This window comes from Mesoplodon densirostris, chromosome 12, assembly GCF_025265405.1.
Source record: "Mesoplodon densirostris isolate mMesDen1 chromosome 12, mMesDen1 primary haplotype, whole genome shotgun sequence".
NCBI classification, from domain to species: Eukaryota; Metazoa; Chordata; class Mammalia; order Artiodactyla; family Ziphiidae; genus Mesoplodon; species Mesoplodon densirostris.
The window spans coordinates 49,559,431-49,576,299 of record NC_082672.1 but is presented as its reverse complement, the minus strand read 5'-3'; the positions used below and the strand labels follow the sequence as shown (position 1 = coordinate 49,576,299).

General features: G+C 38.5%; 1 protein-coding gene across 2 annotated transcripts in view; it reads right to left on the bottom strand.

The window, feature by feature from the left end:
- Positions 1-1,106: 1,106 nt before the first annotated feature.
- CDK19 (cyclin dependent kinase 19) overlaps positions 1,107-16,869 on the bottom strand; it is a 181,723-nt gene continuing 165,960 nt past the window's right edge. For both annotated transcript variants that reach the window (XM_060115056.1, XM_060115057.1), the window contains 7 exons: positions 15,062-15,205; positions 14,824-14,893; positions 10,837-10,909; positions 10,347-10,444; positions 9,489-9,567; positions 8,609-8,875; positions 1,107-5,411 (listed from right to left, as the gene is read on the bottom strand). In XM_060115056.1, the coding sequence (XP_059971039.1) occupies positions 5,280-5,411; positions 8,609-8,875; positions 9,489-9,567; positions 10,347-10,444; positions 10,837-10,909; positions 14,824-14,893; positions 15,062-15,205 (863 nt within the window). In that variant the 3' untranslated portion in view covers positions 1,107-5,279. The remainder of the gene's footprint in view (positions 5,412-8,608; positions 8,876-9,488; positions 9,568-10,346; positions 10,445-10,836; positions 10,910-14,823; positions 14,894-15,061; positions 15,206-16,869) is intronic.

The following is a 16,869-nucleotide window of genomic DNA, read 5'->3' as shown; positions in this document are numbered from 1 at the left end:
TTCTGTGCCAATGTACAAAACTGATGCTAATGACTCGCCATGTTAATTGTCTGCTCTGTGTTGGGCATCATGCCAGGTGCTAGGAGTGCAGGAGGAATAAAACCCAGACCCTTCACAAAGAACTTACAGTTGGCTAGGGAGATAGACCCATACTTGCAAGCTATTTTCCCAGGAGTGGTAAGGGGTTTGTGCAGTCGTCTGCTTTCTCTTACCCAGGTGGCTGCTTAGAAAGGCAGCTGTGGTCAAAGAGGTTTTCCAAGAGAAGCTCTACCCTATAAGTATCACAGTATTAAATATACAATCTGTGTCAAGCAGTGAAGCATTTGGACATGTGCAGTATCTATTTTAAATAGAAATGAAGTTTTGTGTTTATGTCACTTAAACATTCTTCAGTTCACTCCATGATGCCTTTAACCATTGGAATAACCATAGAAGATTCATCAAGTAAGTTGTAAGAAGAGGCAGCCAGGTACAACAGAATGTCCTTATAAAAGGAGAAACTCCCAATGCCACTCTACCCACAAAATGCTGCCTATTTGTTTTTTCTAAAACATTCTAATTTTCTTTTTTTTTAAATTAATTATTTTATTTTTGGCTGTGTTGGGTCTTCATTGCTGCATGTGGGCTTTCTCTAGTTGCGGCGAGCAGGGGCTACTCTTCATTGCGGTGTGTGGGCTTCTCGTTGCTGTGGCTTCTCTTGTTGCGGAGCATGGGCTCTAGGCGCACGGGCTTAGTTGCTCCGCGGCATGTGGGATCTTCCCGGACCAGGGCTCGAACCTGTGTTCCCTGCATTGGCAGGCGGATTCTTAACCACTGTGCCACCAGGGAAGCCCCATTTTTTTTTTTTTTTTAAAAAAAGGATATCTCCGCCAGAGATGTTTAAAAAACTGTAATTTTGCTTCTGAGGTATTTGCAAGCCTTGCCTCTTTGGTTTTTTGACATCATAAGCATCCTGAATAAAATAACATACTGCAGCTCACAGGGAGACTTTGCATCTCTGCAGGACAAGTGTAATCTGAAAAGCTTCGAGGCACACACATAAAATTTTAACATTAAAAGTTGTTGTAACAAGAGTTTTTCCTATATTTAAAAAATCCACACTGAAACAAAGTCAATTAAATTTTATTACAACCAAGAATATAAAATAAATGCAATGTAATTTATTTTTGTCTTAACAGTCATTTCGGGAAGGATGTCAGGACAACTCAAAAGCGGGAAACACTCGGCTCCAAAGCAGCAGCTCATCCTGCACCCCGCGGAGCAAGCCTCGCTGGAAGGCGGGGTGCAGGGGCGGGGGGGCAGCTGGCTCTGAGTGCACACCTCGCAGCAGTGTGTGGAAAGCACACACGGTCATGTCTATAATCGTATAAAGAGGGACGCGTGCAGAAAATGACTGAAAAAAGAGACAACAGGTACACTTCACAAATAGGAATTATGGGAAATACAAACTAGGCAGCTTAGAGAGGATATACTACATAACATATATAAAAAGTACTTTAAATTGTTAAAAAGGACATCTTCAGTCCAGATTTTGTGTAATACTTTTAGTGTCTACACAGACAAATCTTTAAAAAAATTAAATAGTATTAATTTACTAAATATTTAAGAGATAACAGTGCATTAAGGATTTTTTTTTCATATAATACATACGTATCACTCCTTTGCAGTGATAGCACAGAAGAGTAAGTATGGCCTTAGGTACAACACATTTTTAAAAAATCCTAAAACAATGAACGTTGCTTTATGATATTTGTGACTATTCTTGAAGATTAAGGAAACCTAAACAGCTATGTTTTATATAAAATATTATTTATACTTGAATCCTTCAAGCCTCCTTTAGTCTAACTGCCATTTCACTGCCTTTCTCCATTCCCCAGAAGGATAACACGATAGAGGTTAGGATTTATAATTTTCATAGAATATTCCTTCATTGTATAGTTTCTGTTACATACAATTATTCAAAGCAGATTAAGCTGCAAGTCTTATTGTCCAACTATTTTTTCTTTTCTTTTATCTTTAGCAGAGAAAACAGCATCCTTTTAGAGGCATACAACTAGCAGTTGCTTCACCAGGAATGAGGCAGTGAACAGGTAAGCAAATGCCATCCCTTTCCATTCTTAAATGTAAATTGCGTTTACAAGAGCAAAAGAGTAGTGCAGAAGGCTGAAGTTCTAAGTACTAAAGTTTTAAAACCACACAGATATAAAAATATACATGTCCTTGGTTTTTGTATGTTACTGCATGATCTACTTCATCATAAGGATTGTTTCAGCCTCATAGTATCAATCCTGCCACCAGGCTACCTTACCCTTGACTCAGCTGTCCTGAAACCCTAGAATCCCTTTTCCCAAACACAAAACTTACCAGAAAGCTAACTCGAAAACTGATTTGTACTATGGAGTGCAGAAGACCTTCACTTTGATTCCTTCCTTCCTTCCCATAACCTCCCCTGGGTTGGAAGTCCACCCTGCATTCTCAGGGGACATTGATGGTAATACATTTTTAAAGAGGAATGGGGTCATTTGGGGACCAAAAAGGTAAATTTTAACCTCAAAAAGCTTCACAGGTCTCCTTCGAGGTCCCACAGTTTTAGGGCCCATAAGTATGTTAAAGGCTCCGTTCCCCTTTACAAGGAAAAGGAAATTATGAACCAAAATTATTTCAAAGGGTAATGAGCACCAGTGGGCATCACCAACTCTCAGGCAAGAGCACAGGAGGAAAGGGCCAGTACCAGTGCAGTGACCAGAAACCCAGTCACATATGTAACTGGCATATCTGGCTAGATCCTGTGTGGAGAACAGCGGGAGCAACTGAAAAAATCCCCTCACGGTTTCTGTATCAGTTCTGCCACTAAAATTCACTACATACAAGGAAAGCAGGGTAGTCCCATGATCATATAAGCGCATATCACAAGGATTTATATCAAAGTTGCTTATGAAGTATTAAGGGGCATGATACTTTGGTTCATGCACATATTTGGGTTTGTCTTTTACTAAATGTAAGCTCTCCTTGAGGGCAGGAACAGAGCTATTTTCATTGTAATTTCCTACAAACACCTAGTTGTGTTCTGCCTACAAGGGCCACCCAACTATTGTTGAAAGGCTGCTGTGAACGTTTCAAATATATATTAATGCCTGTGGTGATATTAATAATTGCTGGCTTTCTTGAAGGTAGATAAACATAGAAACCTCTCCATGACACTTGTTTATTACAGAGCAAAATTTGGAATAATAACTCTCTCCAAGTGGGTTTAGAAGTAAACGAATAGACCTTCATGTTCTAAGATGGTTTCATTTATAAGCCTGGCATCCCAGGAAAGCTTCCTGTCATGGAATCAATCACAAGCTCTTCAAGGACAGGAAGTACGTCTTGCCCTTTGTGTCTCACCCCCCAGCATAATGCTGGGCACGAGGTGAGGGTGCAGGTCACAGGACAGAACTTTACTTGGGTAGCTACGTTACGCAGAGGGCTACTAATTTCTCATTTGCAAAAATGGAAGGGGTAAATTACTATGGAGACAATCAGAAATTCCTTCCAGTGGAGCATGTCAACAGTTTCATCTTCAGTGTTGATGAGTGTCACTGTATAGTCTTTGTTATTAATAAGCATTATTATGCTGAGATCAGTAAGGTCCTTGCTGGCTACAGGATCACATCAATAGTGCAAAATGTATACTGGCTTCTGTCTAAAACTTATTTTACTTGTATATGGACCCAGAGTATCATAACCAGGTAGATAAGTTCACAAAGAAGAGTTAAAAAATGCATATAACTTGCATATACAATACTCAGCTATTTCTTCTAGCTCAAGAAAGCATTAAAACGAGGCTGGTGCTGCTAGTAGCATTTAGAAGAACACGAGTTTCTTGCCCCTTACATTACAACGGGAGCTCGAAGTCTTTACATTTCCTTGTGACTCTGCTGAGCGTCCTTACGCTGGCTAAGAAAGAGCTCAGCCTCTAAGTCATAGATCATAGAAATGCAAATAGCACTTATCTAATAGGTCGTATACTATCTGCCCATAGTTTAGGCACAATTATTAAGTTTTCTCCTAGGGGCAAAAGAAAGCATTCAGTGCAATGAAAAGATTCTTGATAGAATTAAGTTTCAGTAATAACAGCAAAATTATGCATACATAATACATACTTTAAACATGAACAAAACCTAAATTTTTAACATGCTTTAAAAATAGCCACTCTATGTCTAATGCAAATACGAATGGAGAACACTGCTCTTTATTTTAAAAGCAGATTAATTTGCAGGCTTCTATTTGAGTACCCTTGATTATGTAAGAAAGTTACTCAAACTGACCCAGATGTGAAGAAACCAACAGTTCTTTAGAGAAGCCAACTTTATGTACAATACACACTAAAAACTTTTCCTTCCCTTTGATCAACATTACTCCTTAAAGAAATCCTAGTGCAGTTAATACTCTCTTCAGTTTTCTGGTGTGGGTCACCAGAGGACTGTATTTCATCAAAGCTCTTGAAACCCTTTTTAAAGTAGACGTAAGCTACATGAAGGTTAAAATTATAATTCTTAATTACTGGATACTATTCAGAATAAGATGATTCTGGGAACTAAGTTCCATATGAATGGTTATATAAAAATTACCACATACTTTAGTTCTTCATAGCATAAAGCATAGTAACTGCAAAGATCTAGGCTGTTTTTGGTTGCAGGTTCCCTCTGTATCACCACTTGTCTTTTTATTAGACCTTCCCTGAAACTAGAGAAATAAAAACATAATAGTAAAGTACTGTGGGACAGTAACAGTTCCCATTTAAGACTTCCATGAGCAAAAGAGTTATATTCTGTGAAAACAACATAGTGCTTTAAAAGGTGCATATTTACCTGTGTTGCTAGATCAGTTCATGAAGTACAAAACTATACACCACTGGCATCCTGTTTCTAAAACATTAAAATCCTAGTAAAAGAGCTTTGAAAAGATAAATCATAGAGATTGCTACAGCATGAGAAAGGTGCACCAGGAAATCCTTCCCCAAAATGCTGAAGGTTACAGAAGTTAAGTGCTGGGATTAGATCAGACGCTTTATCAGAGAAGTCACAATGGAACACATGCAGGGAAAGGGTGCTGGGGAAACTTCACGAAAATCTTCTTTAAGTCAATAAAGACATCAGTCAGTCCTGCAAAATGCTCAGTAAATAGTTTTCCTCCTAAGTGGATGAGTTTTAAACAGCATCAGAGTTTGCATTTTTGGTTCTCTTCAATGCAGACGTCATATTGCTGGAGTCTGGACCCGCTCTGGCTGTAGCGGGTCAGTAGCGGTGGGCCTGGTGAGACGGGTGGTACTGTGCGCTCTGCTGAGATGAGGAGGAATAGCCTAGTGAGCTCTGGGACTGAGAGGATCCCTGAACACTGCTTTGGTAATTCAGGCGCGAACTGGAGTGCTAGGAGAAGAAAACAGGAAAAGGGAGTGACTGATGGAGGAAGGGAACAGCTCAAGATGCTAATCACAACAGGACGGAGAGATGAGCCATTCTCATCAGAGGCTCCGGGTTCTGACCCATCGTAGCGACAGTTAATTTAGTTTGTTAATACATTTTGCTGACTTGACATCACAGCCTGCCACCACTGTTCTGGCATGCACGAAAGTTGGCTGGATTTCTTTGGGAGATAAGTTACACTGGCAACGAAAGGTAGAGGGGAAACTTAGGCTAATTCTGGTTAGTTTTTCTTTGCATAACTGAGATTTGCAAACAGGAATAATCAGTTTGGCATATTGAATCGGCCGCGTTCATAATGTATACTGACGTGCTGTTAGTTTTCTCATTATAAATAACGAAGTTGTTGTGATTAAGAAATCATCTTTTAGAGAAAAGAGTTTTCAGAGGGAGAGGCTAGAGTGGCATCAGCAGCATCACCTACATGACAGAGCCAGGCACGGTTGGGTAGGGGTGGCAGAAATAAGTGCTTTTTATAAACTTCAGGTAAAATTATTTTTTTAAATTATTTATTTATTTGGCTGCACAGGGTCTTAGTTGCGGCACCCGGGATCTTTAGTTGTGGCATGAGGGATCTAGTTCCCTGACCAGGGATCGAACCCAGGCCCCCTGCATTGGGAGTGCGGAGTCTTAGCCACTGGACCACCAGAGAAGTTCTTCAGGTAACATTTAGAATTTTTAAAAATTTCATATGTGAAAATTCTCTCCAGAAGGCTGAGACAAATGTATTTCAGTTCAATGTAGTTTTATTACCTTAAATGAAACATTCATCTTCATAGTACCAAGGGCAAATATGAAAAAAATATGTAAAAGAAAAATTCACCTATAGAATAAGAACATGGTGCCTGGTTAAATATAAGCATAGCTGGAACCAGTGTCTTTGGCTATGCCCAGAAGGCGGGTTCTTCCTGTGAGCGAATTGGGAAAGATCGTATGTAATGAAGCTATTACTTGGAGTTAAAAATGCCAATGACCTTGAGGTGGCACTGGCGGTTTGCGGAAGGACAAATCAGCAAGCGCGCAAGAGGCAGCCAAGCTGGACTTGCAACATCGGCTCCAAGACAACAGAGCAATAAGATAGTCTTGGTTAAAAATAATCTCGCTGAACTCCTTCCTGTGTTACACAACTCTGACGAGTTCTGTTGTTGTAAGAAGCCTTTCCAGATTCTAACTATGTTTTATTGTCACTTTATTATGGGGAAAAAAATGTCCTTTCCATTCACAAGGCCTACAATTGCTGAGCTGGCTACGTACGACTGCTTTCACTTTAGCTTATTAGACTCAGCATATTTAGACTCCTCCGTACTGGATAAAGAACTAATGTGTCGATGATATGAGAGTTGCAGACAGGTGCAATGGGACTCCCTCACCCCTCATGTTAGTCTTTCCAACTAACTAGCTGAGAAAGCTACCCATTTCACAGATAGGCTATTTTATTTTTAAGTAGACAGCTCAGTATGGACAAAGAAAAGCATCTGAAGAACTCCTGGATTTGAAAGGAATAAATACAATAGCTAAGTAATCTGTCCATGATCGACTATAATCAGGTTAATATAACACAATCAGAGACACAAAGATGAGCCAGTATATAGTAAAGGTTTGTTGCTCATATAATAAGAATAAACTAATGTTAGGGGGAAAACTGACTTTATAGTAAAATTCAAATATGTTCATGACTACTACCCAAATAGCAAGCTGTTTTTAGCAGATCAAACTGATGCCTTGATTACTTTAATTGGAACCAATGGAAGCGCTATTACATACTCCTCTGCTTGCAGGGAATCTTCCAAGATAAGTTCTCAAAGTAGTTGTGCTGAGATATTCAGAATGTAAAGCCAGTTAGACAGCTATTTATTATGTCTTTCTTGTTAATGTTTCTCTTGTTTCCAGTTCCTAATCAGTGAGTTTATGTCTCCTTGCCTGTGGTTTTGTTTTCTGTTATCTATCTCTCTCCTATGTGCTTCTTCTCCACCAGTTCCCTGAGGGACTGTGGTTCTAAACCTTTTTTTTTTAACCTTTAAATTCCTTTCCCTTCTTAGATCTTTTCTTACCTTGTTACTACCTTGAAAACTTTTTTTTTCCCCCAAGAATCCCTACAGTTTTCACCAGTATTTTTACCTCTCTCTCCAAATACCAATCCTTAGGCTTTTTTCCTTTAATTTCCTGAATTGGTAATACCTTTAATTTCCTGAATTGGTAATACAATTGTAGTTTTCTTTTAAATCTTAATAACAAAATGAAAGTCTCAAAATTATTTCTAGTGAGATTTAACAGTTATTCCTGAGAAGTCTCAATCTTAGTCCCTTTCTCTTCTATGTTTATGTGGCTACTTACTGATTATTTCCTCCCAGTGATGGCAGATCCTTCTGAAGTATGCTGCTTACTTTTTTCAAAATAAGCCGCCATTCCTCTCCCTTTCAATTGCTTATCTATCTAGGTATCTTTTTCTGACCCAAACCTGACAGGCAGCTGTAAGGGTAAAATGAGACATTTTCTTTGAGGAGGAGCTGCCTGCCTCACCTTCCCTCCTCAGGGTTTTAGGATAATCAAGTCAAGAAACAAAATATCTTGCAATTACATGAAATGACAAAATTCTTCATTTTCATATAACGCCCTAGAAACAGGATTGTACAGTTTGTATAGTCAAACTTCAGAGTACCACTTAATTCTAAAAGGATCTACTATAAGTCTACTTCCCATTTTATAAAATGTATTGTCAAAAAAGAGACAACAGGCTCAAAATGGAGTCACCTGTGCTAAGCCCACATCACCAAACTGAGACAGTGCCTAACCTAACTGCAGGTTCAGCCCCTCCCAGGAATGTACTCCTCCCCAGTCCGTCTGGAATCTCCTAGTCAGCACTAGAGAAGTAATCAACTTGGTAGACTCCTGTAGTCCCCAAAGGAAGGTGCCTGGGCCTGAAACAATCAGCTCTCTGTTAGGGTCCTTGTCCCACCTCCTTCTACCTATAAATGTCTTCCATTTTGTACAGCTCTTCAGAGCTTCTCTGTATTTGCTAGGGGAGATGCTACCGGACACATGAATCACTGAATATAGCCAATAAGACCTTTAAAATTTACTCAGTTGCATTTAGTGTTTTAACAGTATATGAACATTAAAAAGTACGAAATTCAGGGGAGTACCTGATAATCTGACGGCATTACAGGCCCGCCTGAGTTTGTGCCTGAAGGCCCTAGCCGCGGTTTCTTGTTTGGAGGCACCTGATTAAGGCCGGAGTCCTGACTGTGCTGCAGCCCTGCTCCGGCGGCCCCGGGCCCCGCCCCGGCCCCTCCTGCAGTCCCGTTGGCCTGGGTGCTGTTCTGCTGCTGCGGGGCTGCCTGTGGAGGGGCTGCTGCCTGCTGCGGCGGGGCTGCAGGCTGCGGATGTTGGTTCTGCTGCTGTTGCTGATTCTTGTAGAGAGGAAAAAAAAGCAAGCTTTCTGTGGAACTAAATTACATCTTCCATGACACGATATGCACATGAGACTGCTGACCAACCTGGGGAGGGACCTCTGTGGGACACCAAAGTGACTGGAATGACCAGAGAATGGAGCAGCCAGGGAATACAGCAGCTCCAGAAGTTAAAGTACTGAGCCCCGAATAGGACCCGTTCTCTGAAGTTCATTTAGATTGCACGGTAACCCTCCAAATCAGTCACAGACATCCCACTGAAGAGCACAGGCACACAGGAAATAGCAACTCATTAAAACAGCTATAATAGTCTTTTCAATCAATTTGGAAAAGTAGGGCTGTGTGGGGAGGAGTCAACTGCAATCAAAGAAGAGAGTGATGCTTTAAAAGCAGCCTGCATAAAGTGAAGGCAATGACACCGAGCAAACAAAAAGCAAGAATTAAGAATCGGGGAATAAAATAGGCAATAAAACAAATCAGGAAGTTCATTTATCTGTGAATGCATATTTCAAATCGCAAAGTACATCTACAATAAAGTAAATACATAATTAAATAAAAGGCAGTTAAATATATAGGAATTATTAAATTATCCATTCCTAAGTGCAGTATATACCTTGTCACCTTTCTCTTCAGGTTCATCTTCATTAAGGAATTCTCGTTTGGGGTATGGAATCTGGCAGCCAGCAAACACACTAAAACCCATGAAAAGAAAAAAAAATTCATGTCATGATGTAAAATCTACAATATCACTGACCTTGTTCATTTAAAATTCCACTTTTTTTTCTTAAAAAAGAAAATTTTTTTCTTAAAAACAATTTCACTTTTTTTTTCCTACTCTTCATCTGTGGCTGGTTATGCCTCTCAACACAATTTAAGCAATAAGAAAAGAACAATTTGTCATCTAAGTTTTACACTAATTGCCACTTTCAATAACAAATCTTAACTGTGGTTAGCTAGTTGACATATATGACAGAAATTTCTCCACACAAACTTCATCAGCACTAAAAACAACTGAATGTGTATTTGCTTCAACAGTGAAAATAAGTTTCTCAAGAAAAGCTGCACCTCTAATAAATCCAAGCACGATTTATATATGTGGTTGTAACAAGGATGGGGAAATGGAGGAGTCTGGTTGTACAGCAGACACACAGAATTTTAAAATCTCAGCTCCCTACTGATTTGGTGTGAACTGTTCTGGCTGACCGATCTATAAAAGTCCCATCTGTTCTCAGCTTTAGTTTTTATCTGTAAAACGGATTAATGGTCATTCCTAAAATACTTGTTTTCATTCACACCTCTCTACAGCTTTGCCTGTTTCAAAATACAGGACCTCTCTCTTGACGAGTTTTTCTCTGAGGCAGTATTAACAAAGAAAGTAAAATACTTCAGTAACAAGTGCTTCTCTTACTTTCAGCCACCATCCAACATCCTCAGCCTGGAGCAAAGCACACAGAAAAGGAAGGATACATACTCTAATGTCGGCAAGGGGTCCTCCTGAAAATAGGGATCCTGCAGAGCCTGCTCTGAGGTAATTCTCTTGGTTGGATCCATAGTAAGGAGTTTCTGAAGCTAGAATAACACATAAGAAATTGACAGCACGTGAAAAGTTTGTTTCCAAGTCAATGTTTTGACTTTTGTGTTAAGGTCTAATAGAATTAATATCAAATGCCATTTTGTATAGCTCACTACAATATTAATACACTAGACACATTTATGTGAGACTAGAAGAAATCATTAGCATTAGAGCCCTTTTAGAATTTAATTTTTTTTCTGCTGATAAACCACTGGACAAAAGTCCAGGGTGACATCTCAAAAGAGAAAGATTTAATTTTGCCCCAGCATCCACCAATTTCCTTTCTTTCTAAAGAGGAGGAAGAGCTGGGACAATTCCGTGGTAAGCAGGGTGGGGTGAGGGCTGTGCTAAAGGATCCAAGTTCCCAGTCTGGGAGAGATGCACCTACCAAGAGGAACACTTTGCTGTCAGGCTTGACCTTGTGTTTCTCCATGTACTTTATGAGGCTACTGTTGGCGTACCTGCAGACATGAGAATCACACACTATTAAGAAAACTCACACAAGTTACAATTTTTAATGGAAAGTTCCAAGATTGGTTTTCCTATATGATATGTGTTAATTTAAGCCATTGTTTTTTCTGATTAAAAAGGAACACATAACCAAATGTTGGTAAATGTGTGAAGAAATAAGAATTGTTACACACAGCATGTAGGAGTTTATATTGTTAAAATTACTTTGTAAGATAATGACTCATGAACTATGAGAGTTGAAAATGTGAGTATCCTGTGACCCAGCAATTCCTTTCCTAGGTACATACTCTGTATAAGGATATCAACCCCTCAGGCTGAAGGGTGAGTAAATGGGTATTATTCATTTTATTATTCTAAATAGACTACATATTTTCATCATGTATATTCTTTCCTATATATGAAATACTTCAAATTAAAAAGGTCAAAAAATAGGTAATATATGTTCATGGTAGAAAATTTAGAGAATATAAAAAGCATAAAGAAAAAAATTGAAATCACTCATAATCAACCTAGCAGCAATAAAAAAAAACACTGTCATCAAGATTTTGATAATTTTCTTTTGTCCTTTTTTCATGCATATATATGATACAAACCCAGGGGCATTTTTGTTTTTATAAAATTAGAATCATACTATATAAATTGTGCTAACTTTTTTCACTTAATATTGTTTCATAAACATTTTTCCTTGCCAAATGCTCTTTAAACTTATTATTTGTACCGAATGTATATTTTCTACTGTTACTAATGATGTTTGCTTTACAACAGTTGTAAAACGCAGGTTCTTGAAGGTCAATCTAGTACACATGTAGGGAGACAATACTGCATGGCAGGTGAGAATCAGAGACCCCTACCAGACCCTGGCGCAATCATTTACCAATTGTGTGATCTCGGGCAGTTAGTTAACCTCTAGGAAAGCCTTAGGTACCTCATCGTAGCTATGTGTGGCTGCTTTGATTGCCTTCTCAGGACAAATCCTTAGAATTATTAGGTCAAAGGGTATGTATATTTCAAAGCCTTCTTGCTACACAAACCTGGCCCTCAGACCAGAAGCATGGGCACCAGAGAGCCTGCAGTAGGAAATGCATGTACTCAGGCCCTATCCCAGATTCTGAATCACAATCTGCATTTTTAACAAGGTCTCCATGTGACTTGTAGGTACATTAAAGTTTGAGAAGCATTCATTCTCACCAGTAGCATATAAGTAAGCGTGCCCATTTATTATATACCCTTGCCAACACTAGGTATTTTTATTTTAAAAAATCTTTGCCATGTACATTAACAGTTATTTTCCTCCAATACCAGGAACATTTTTATTGGCAAGGTAGCCATTAAGTTTGGTAATGGAAAGAAACTTTAAAGTTTATGTAGAAACGGAGCCTGTCAACATGGCTTTAGTCTTTATGTTGAATCAACTGATTTCTTGGGTTAACTCCAGATTCTAGGTTATTTGTTTCTATCATAATATAAAAGGTCTTGAAGTTGAGAAATCCTATTGCTCAATTCCCATTGTGGTTTCTTATTTTTCCTAGTATTAAAGCTAAGATAAATTCTTTGTCATTTTCTGAATTATCCTCTTCCAGATTTGCTACAGTTTAAGAGCTGAACAGTTTTCAAAGTAACTCAAACTTTTTATATACGTTATAAGGCATTTTATCAGACCGTGTTTATTCAAACATTCAATTTTTAAAGTCAACTTACTTATTTCCTTTTAATTCTATTTTCACCTTGCCTTCTAATGAGCTAATAAGACCTGACACATTGGAAAGATTACAGCAACTTTTGTTGTTATCCTTCACAATTCACTTTAAGAGTAATTTTTTTGGTTCTTTTTATCTAATATAAACAAGTTATTATTCATTTACTTTTTATGTCATTTGATATAACATTTTCTGGAATTTTTTTTCTTTATTATACTTTAATGACATGTATGTATTGTATTAGATTTAGCTAATTTTTTGTTGTTGTTTTTGCTGTACATGGGCCTCTCACTGCTGTGGCCCCTCCCGTTGCGGAGCACAGGCTCTGGACGCGCAGGCTCAGCGGCCATGGCTCACGGGCCCAGCCGCTCCGCGGCATGTGGGATTTTCCTGGACCGGGGCACGAACCCATGTCCCCTGCATCGGCAGGCAGACTCTCAACCACTGTGCCACCAGGGAAGCCCAAACCACTTTCATTTAATACCCATTTGACAAGTAAGTAATGAGACTGCACTGTGTACCAGGCCCTGGGGATACCTATAATGGTGTATAAAATAGGCACCATCCATATTCTAGAGGGAAAGACGGTAACTGTTCAAAAGCCAACTGCAGAGCAAAGTGATCAGTGCCAAGAGAAGCAGCACAGGATATGCTATGGGAGTACAGAGGGGAAACACCTAACTCAAACTAGAAGGTCAAGGGGAAATCTCGTCAGGATAGAAAGGATAAATAAAGGAGTTAATCGGATGAAATAGGTGGGAGGAAAGTACATCCCAGACTGAAGGAACAGCGTGTGTAAAAATCCAGAGGTCAAAGAAAACTTAGAGGTTTTGAGGCTCTTAAAGAAATTCATGATGTCTAGGCTATAGAGTACAAAGTGGACAGAGGTTTAGGAGATGAACTTGGTGATGTAGAAGCCAAGGCTCTGTAAGCCATATTAAGAAGTTGAAAGCAATGGTGAATTAAGAGCAGCTTGAAGACTGACATGACCAAATGTGCTTCTGGCAATGACTGCAGTACAGACAGTGAGGTGGAGTGAAGACTGAAGGTAGAAATCACTTAGGAGGCCGCTGCAGGATTCCAGGCGAGAGACGGTGGTCTGGCCTACAACAGTGGAACGGTAGATGGAGAGAAATACAAAGATCCAAAGGATATTTAGAACAAAGAATTTACTAGATTTGCTCATTGTTTAGACACTGGGGGGTAAAATGGAAGACAGGGAGATAGAAGAAGGATCAGGGATATCTCTCAGGTATTTGGCTTGAACAATCAGATGAATCATGGAGCTATTTCCTAAGATAAGAAATACAGTGGGAGGAGAGGTTTAGGAGGACAGATGATGAGTTCAGTTTTGGACATGTATTTTGAAGTATTTATGGGACATTCAAGTTGGGATTCCATAAGGCAATTAGATAAATGGGTCTGAAACTTGGGAAAGAGATCTGAGTAGGATGTATAAATTGGGAGCTATCAGCATAACTGATGGTACATTGTAGCCATCAAATCACCGAGACTGCCTGGGGAAATGTCTAGAGTGAGAAGAGAGCCCAATTCAGACCCTTGAGCAATGTCAGTGCTCTCTTTAAGGGATGAAAAGAGGCAAGGACCCTACCAAGGACTGTGTAAAAGAGAGGCCCAAAATGATTAGTGCCATTCTCTGCTTCTCTTTATGATGTCTGCTTTTGTTCCTACAAGCCATCCTGTCCTGAAATTTTTCTGTGAAGTTGCCCAAGAGAGAACCTCTTCCATCTTTTCCTCTAGGTGTGCACATTTATAACAAACTCCTCTCACTTCTACTCAGCATACGTGTCCCCACCAGTTTGTTTTACTCAAATCCCAGGCCATGTGTTCTTCCTCCTGCCACCCTTCCTGGTTGCCTAGCCCAGCATTTCAGTCACCAGTCATTACTTAGATAAAGACAAAATCATAGTTGTGGCCTTGAACTGAGCCTTTATCAAGCTAAAACAGAAGAGACATTTAAACTATCCACTGACCCTTAACCCTTAAATTCTTAAAAGTTTTTAAATACTACAGCCTAAGCCTGGCATATATGTTAACAACATCTGGAATTTCTTCTTTAAATCATAAACATAATTAATACACTAAAATCTAAGTTTCTGGTTTAAATAATCTCTATCTTTTTAAAAAAAGAATTAATTTAAATATTCCCATTGAATATTACTTATATGTAATATGGAATTACTTACGTTGTTCTTCTAAAGTCTTTTTGAAGTGTGGGGTATTCTGGCATCTTTCTAATATCTTCCCAGTCTTTATCTTACAAAAAATATTGAATATTGTTATAGGAAACAGTGTTACTTATCAAAAATCTAGTTATTTTAGCTTAAAAATATACATTAAAAATACTAAATAGACATTAAAAATATGCTTTTCAAAAAGAATGTTTTTGAAATATGACTCATTATTTTGAAATAAATAAATTACCTGCAGGAAACCCCATGACACTAAATATCCGATCTAGTTGATCATGATGAAAGGGATTGCTTGTTTTTATATCTTCCTGACGACAGTGAAAAATAGGTTCTGAAGTCAACAATTCAGCAAATATGCAACCTATTGCCCATATGTCTATAAAGGAAGAAAAACAAGTTTTTGCACACATTTATTATATTTCTTTGGTTATAATTTCTGGGTATAATCACAACCTACATATAAAAATACTTTTTGGGGTAGGGGGATGGACGAAATAGGTAAAAGGGATTGAGAGGTACAAACTTCCAGCTATAAAAAAGTCAGAGGGATGTAATGTACACATAGGGAATACAGTCAATGATACTGTAACAACTTTGTATGGTGACACATGGTAACTGGACTTATTGTGGTGATTATTTTATAACGTATAAAAATATCAAATCACTATGTTGTACATGTTAAACTAATATAACATTGTATATCAAGTATAACTTTTATAAAGAATCCCCAAAATAAAAAAAAATTTTTTAACTTTTCAGTGAAGCAATACACAAAATACAATAAGTATATTAAGAAAACATATATATCACATGAAATAGCTGTATCATCACATAACATACTGAAAGCCAAATAAAATACATTTTCTTGTAAATTTCCTGATCAAGATAAGCTTGGGAAACTCAATTTAGCAAGCAATGAACTTACATTTAGGCAAAAGCCCTTCAAACCACTATTAATAATTTAATCGCCAAAGGAGTCAACTGATAACCTACTATAAGGCATAATACTCAAGATCTGACAGACTGAAATAATATCATCATCAGGTACGGTGATACATTTCTTTAAAGCAATCAAATGCATAATGACAGCAGAATTTCTGAGCTGTCAGTCTAGACAGTACAGATCACACAAGAAGATCTGGAAAAACTCAACTTTTGTCTGAAAGACATCAACTTCAGTTTTTTCAACAAACAGTAAGCTCTAGAAGCTGATAAATACAAGTATATATAGACACTGCACGACACCAGTAGAGATAGATGTGATCCGAACACATTCACTTAGATGGTGCCCCAACTCTCCAATGTGCCAAGATAAAATTAGGCATCTTTCAAAGTTTTATTAACTATTTCAAATAACCAGTTATGGATTATTCTATTTGGATTTTATACATTGAAAGACTATAATATAGTTTTAATTTAGATTCTAAGAGTATAATGTTATATTTACAATGTTTTGCCAAATGTACATGTGAATTAATTTTTGTGAGATGTATGTTCATACTCGCCCACTTAAATAAATGCTGTTTAATAAGTATTTTTTTTAAAAAAGAACACACAGAACTTCCCTGGTGGCACGGTGGTTAAGAATCCACCTGCCACTGCAGGGGACACGGGTTCGATCCCTGGTCTGGGAAGATCCCACATGCCGCGGAGCAACTAAGCCCATGCACCACAACTACTGAGCCTGTGCTCTGGAGCTCTGGAGCCCGTGAGCCACAACTACGGAGCCACGTGCCATAACTACTGAAGCTCATGCGCCTAGAGCCCGTGCTCCGCAACAAGACAAGCCACCACAATGAGAAGTCCTCGCACCACAACAAAGAGTAGCCCCCGCTCGCCACAACTAGAGAAAGCCCGCAGACAGCAACAAAGACCCAATGCAGCCATAAATTAATTAATTAATTAATTAATTAAAAAAAGAATGAGTGAATGTGTGTGTATTTATTACGTCTGCTATGAATACATTTCAAGCCTAAAGATAACTAATGTGGGGATCACTCTTTTTCTATGTCTTAGCTTTTTTCTTAACTTCTATCCAGA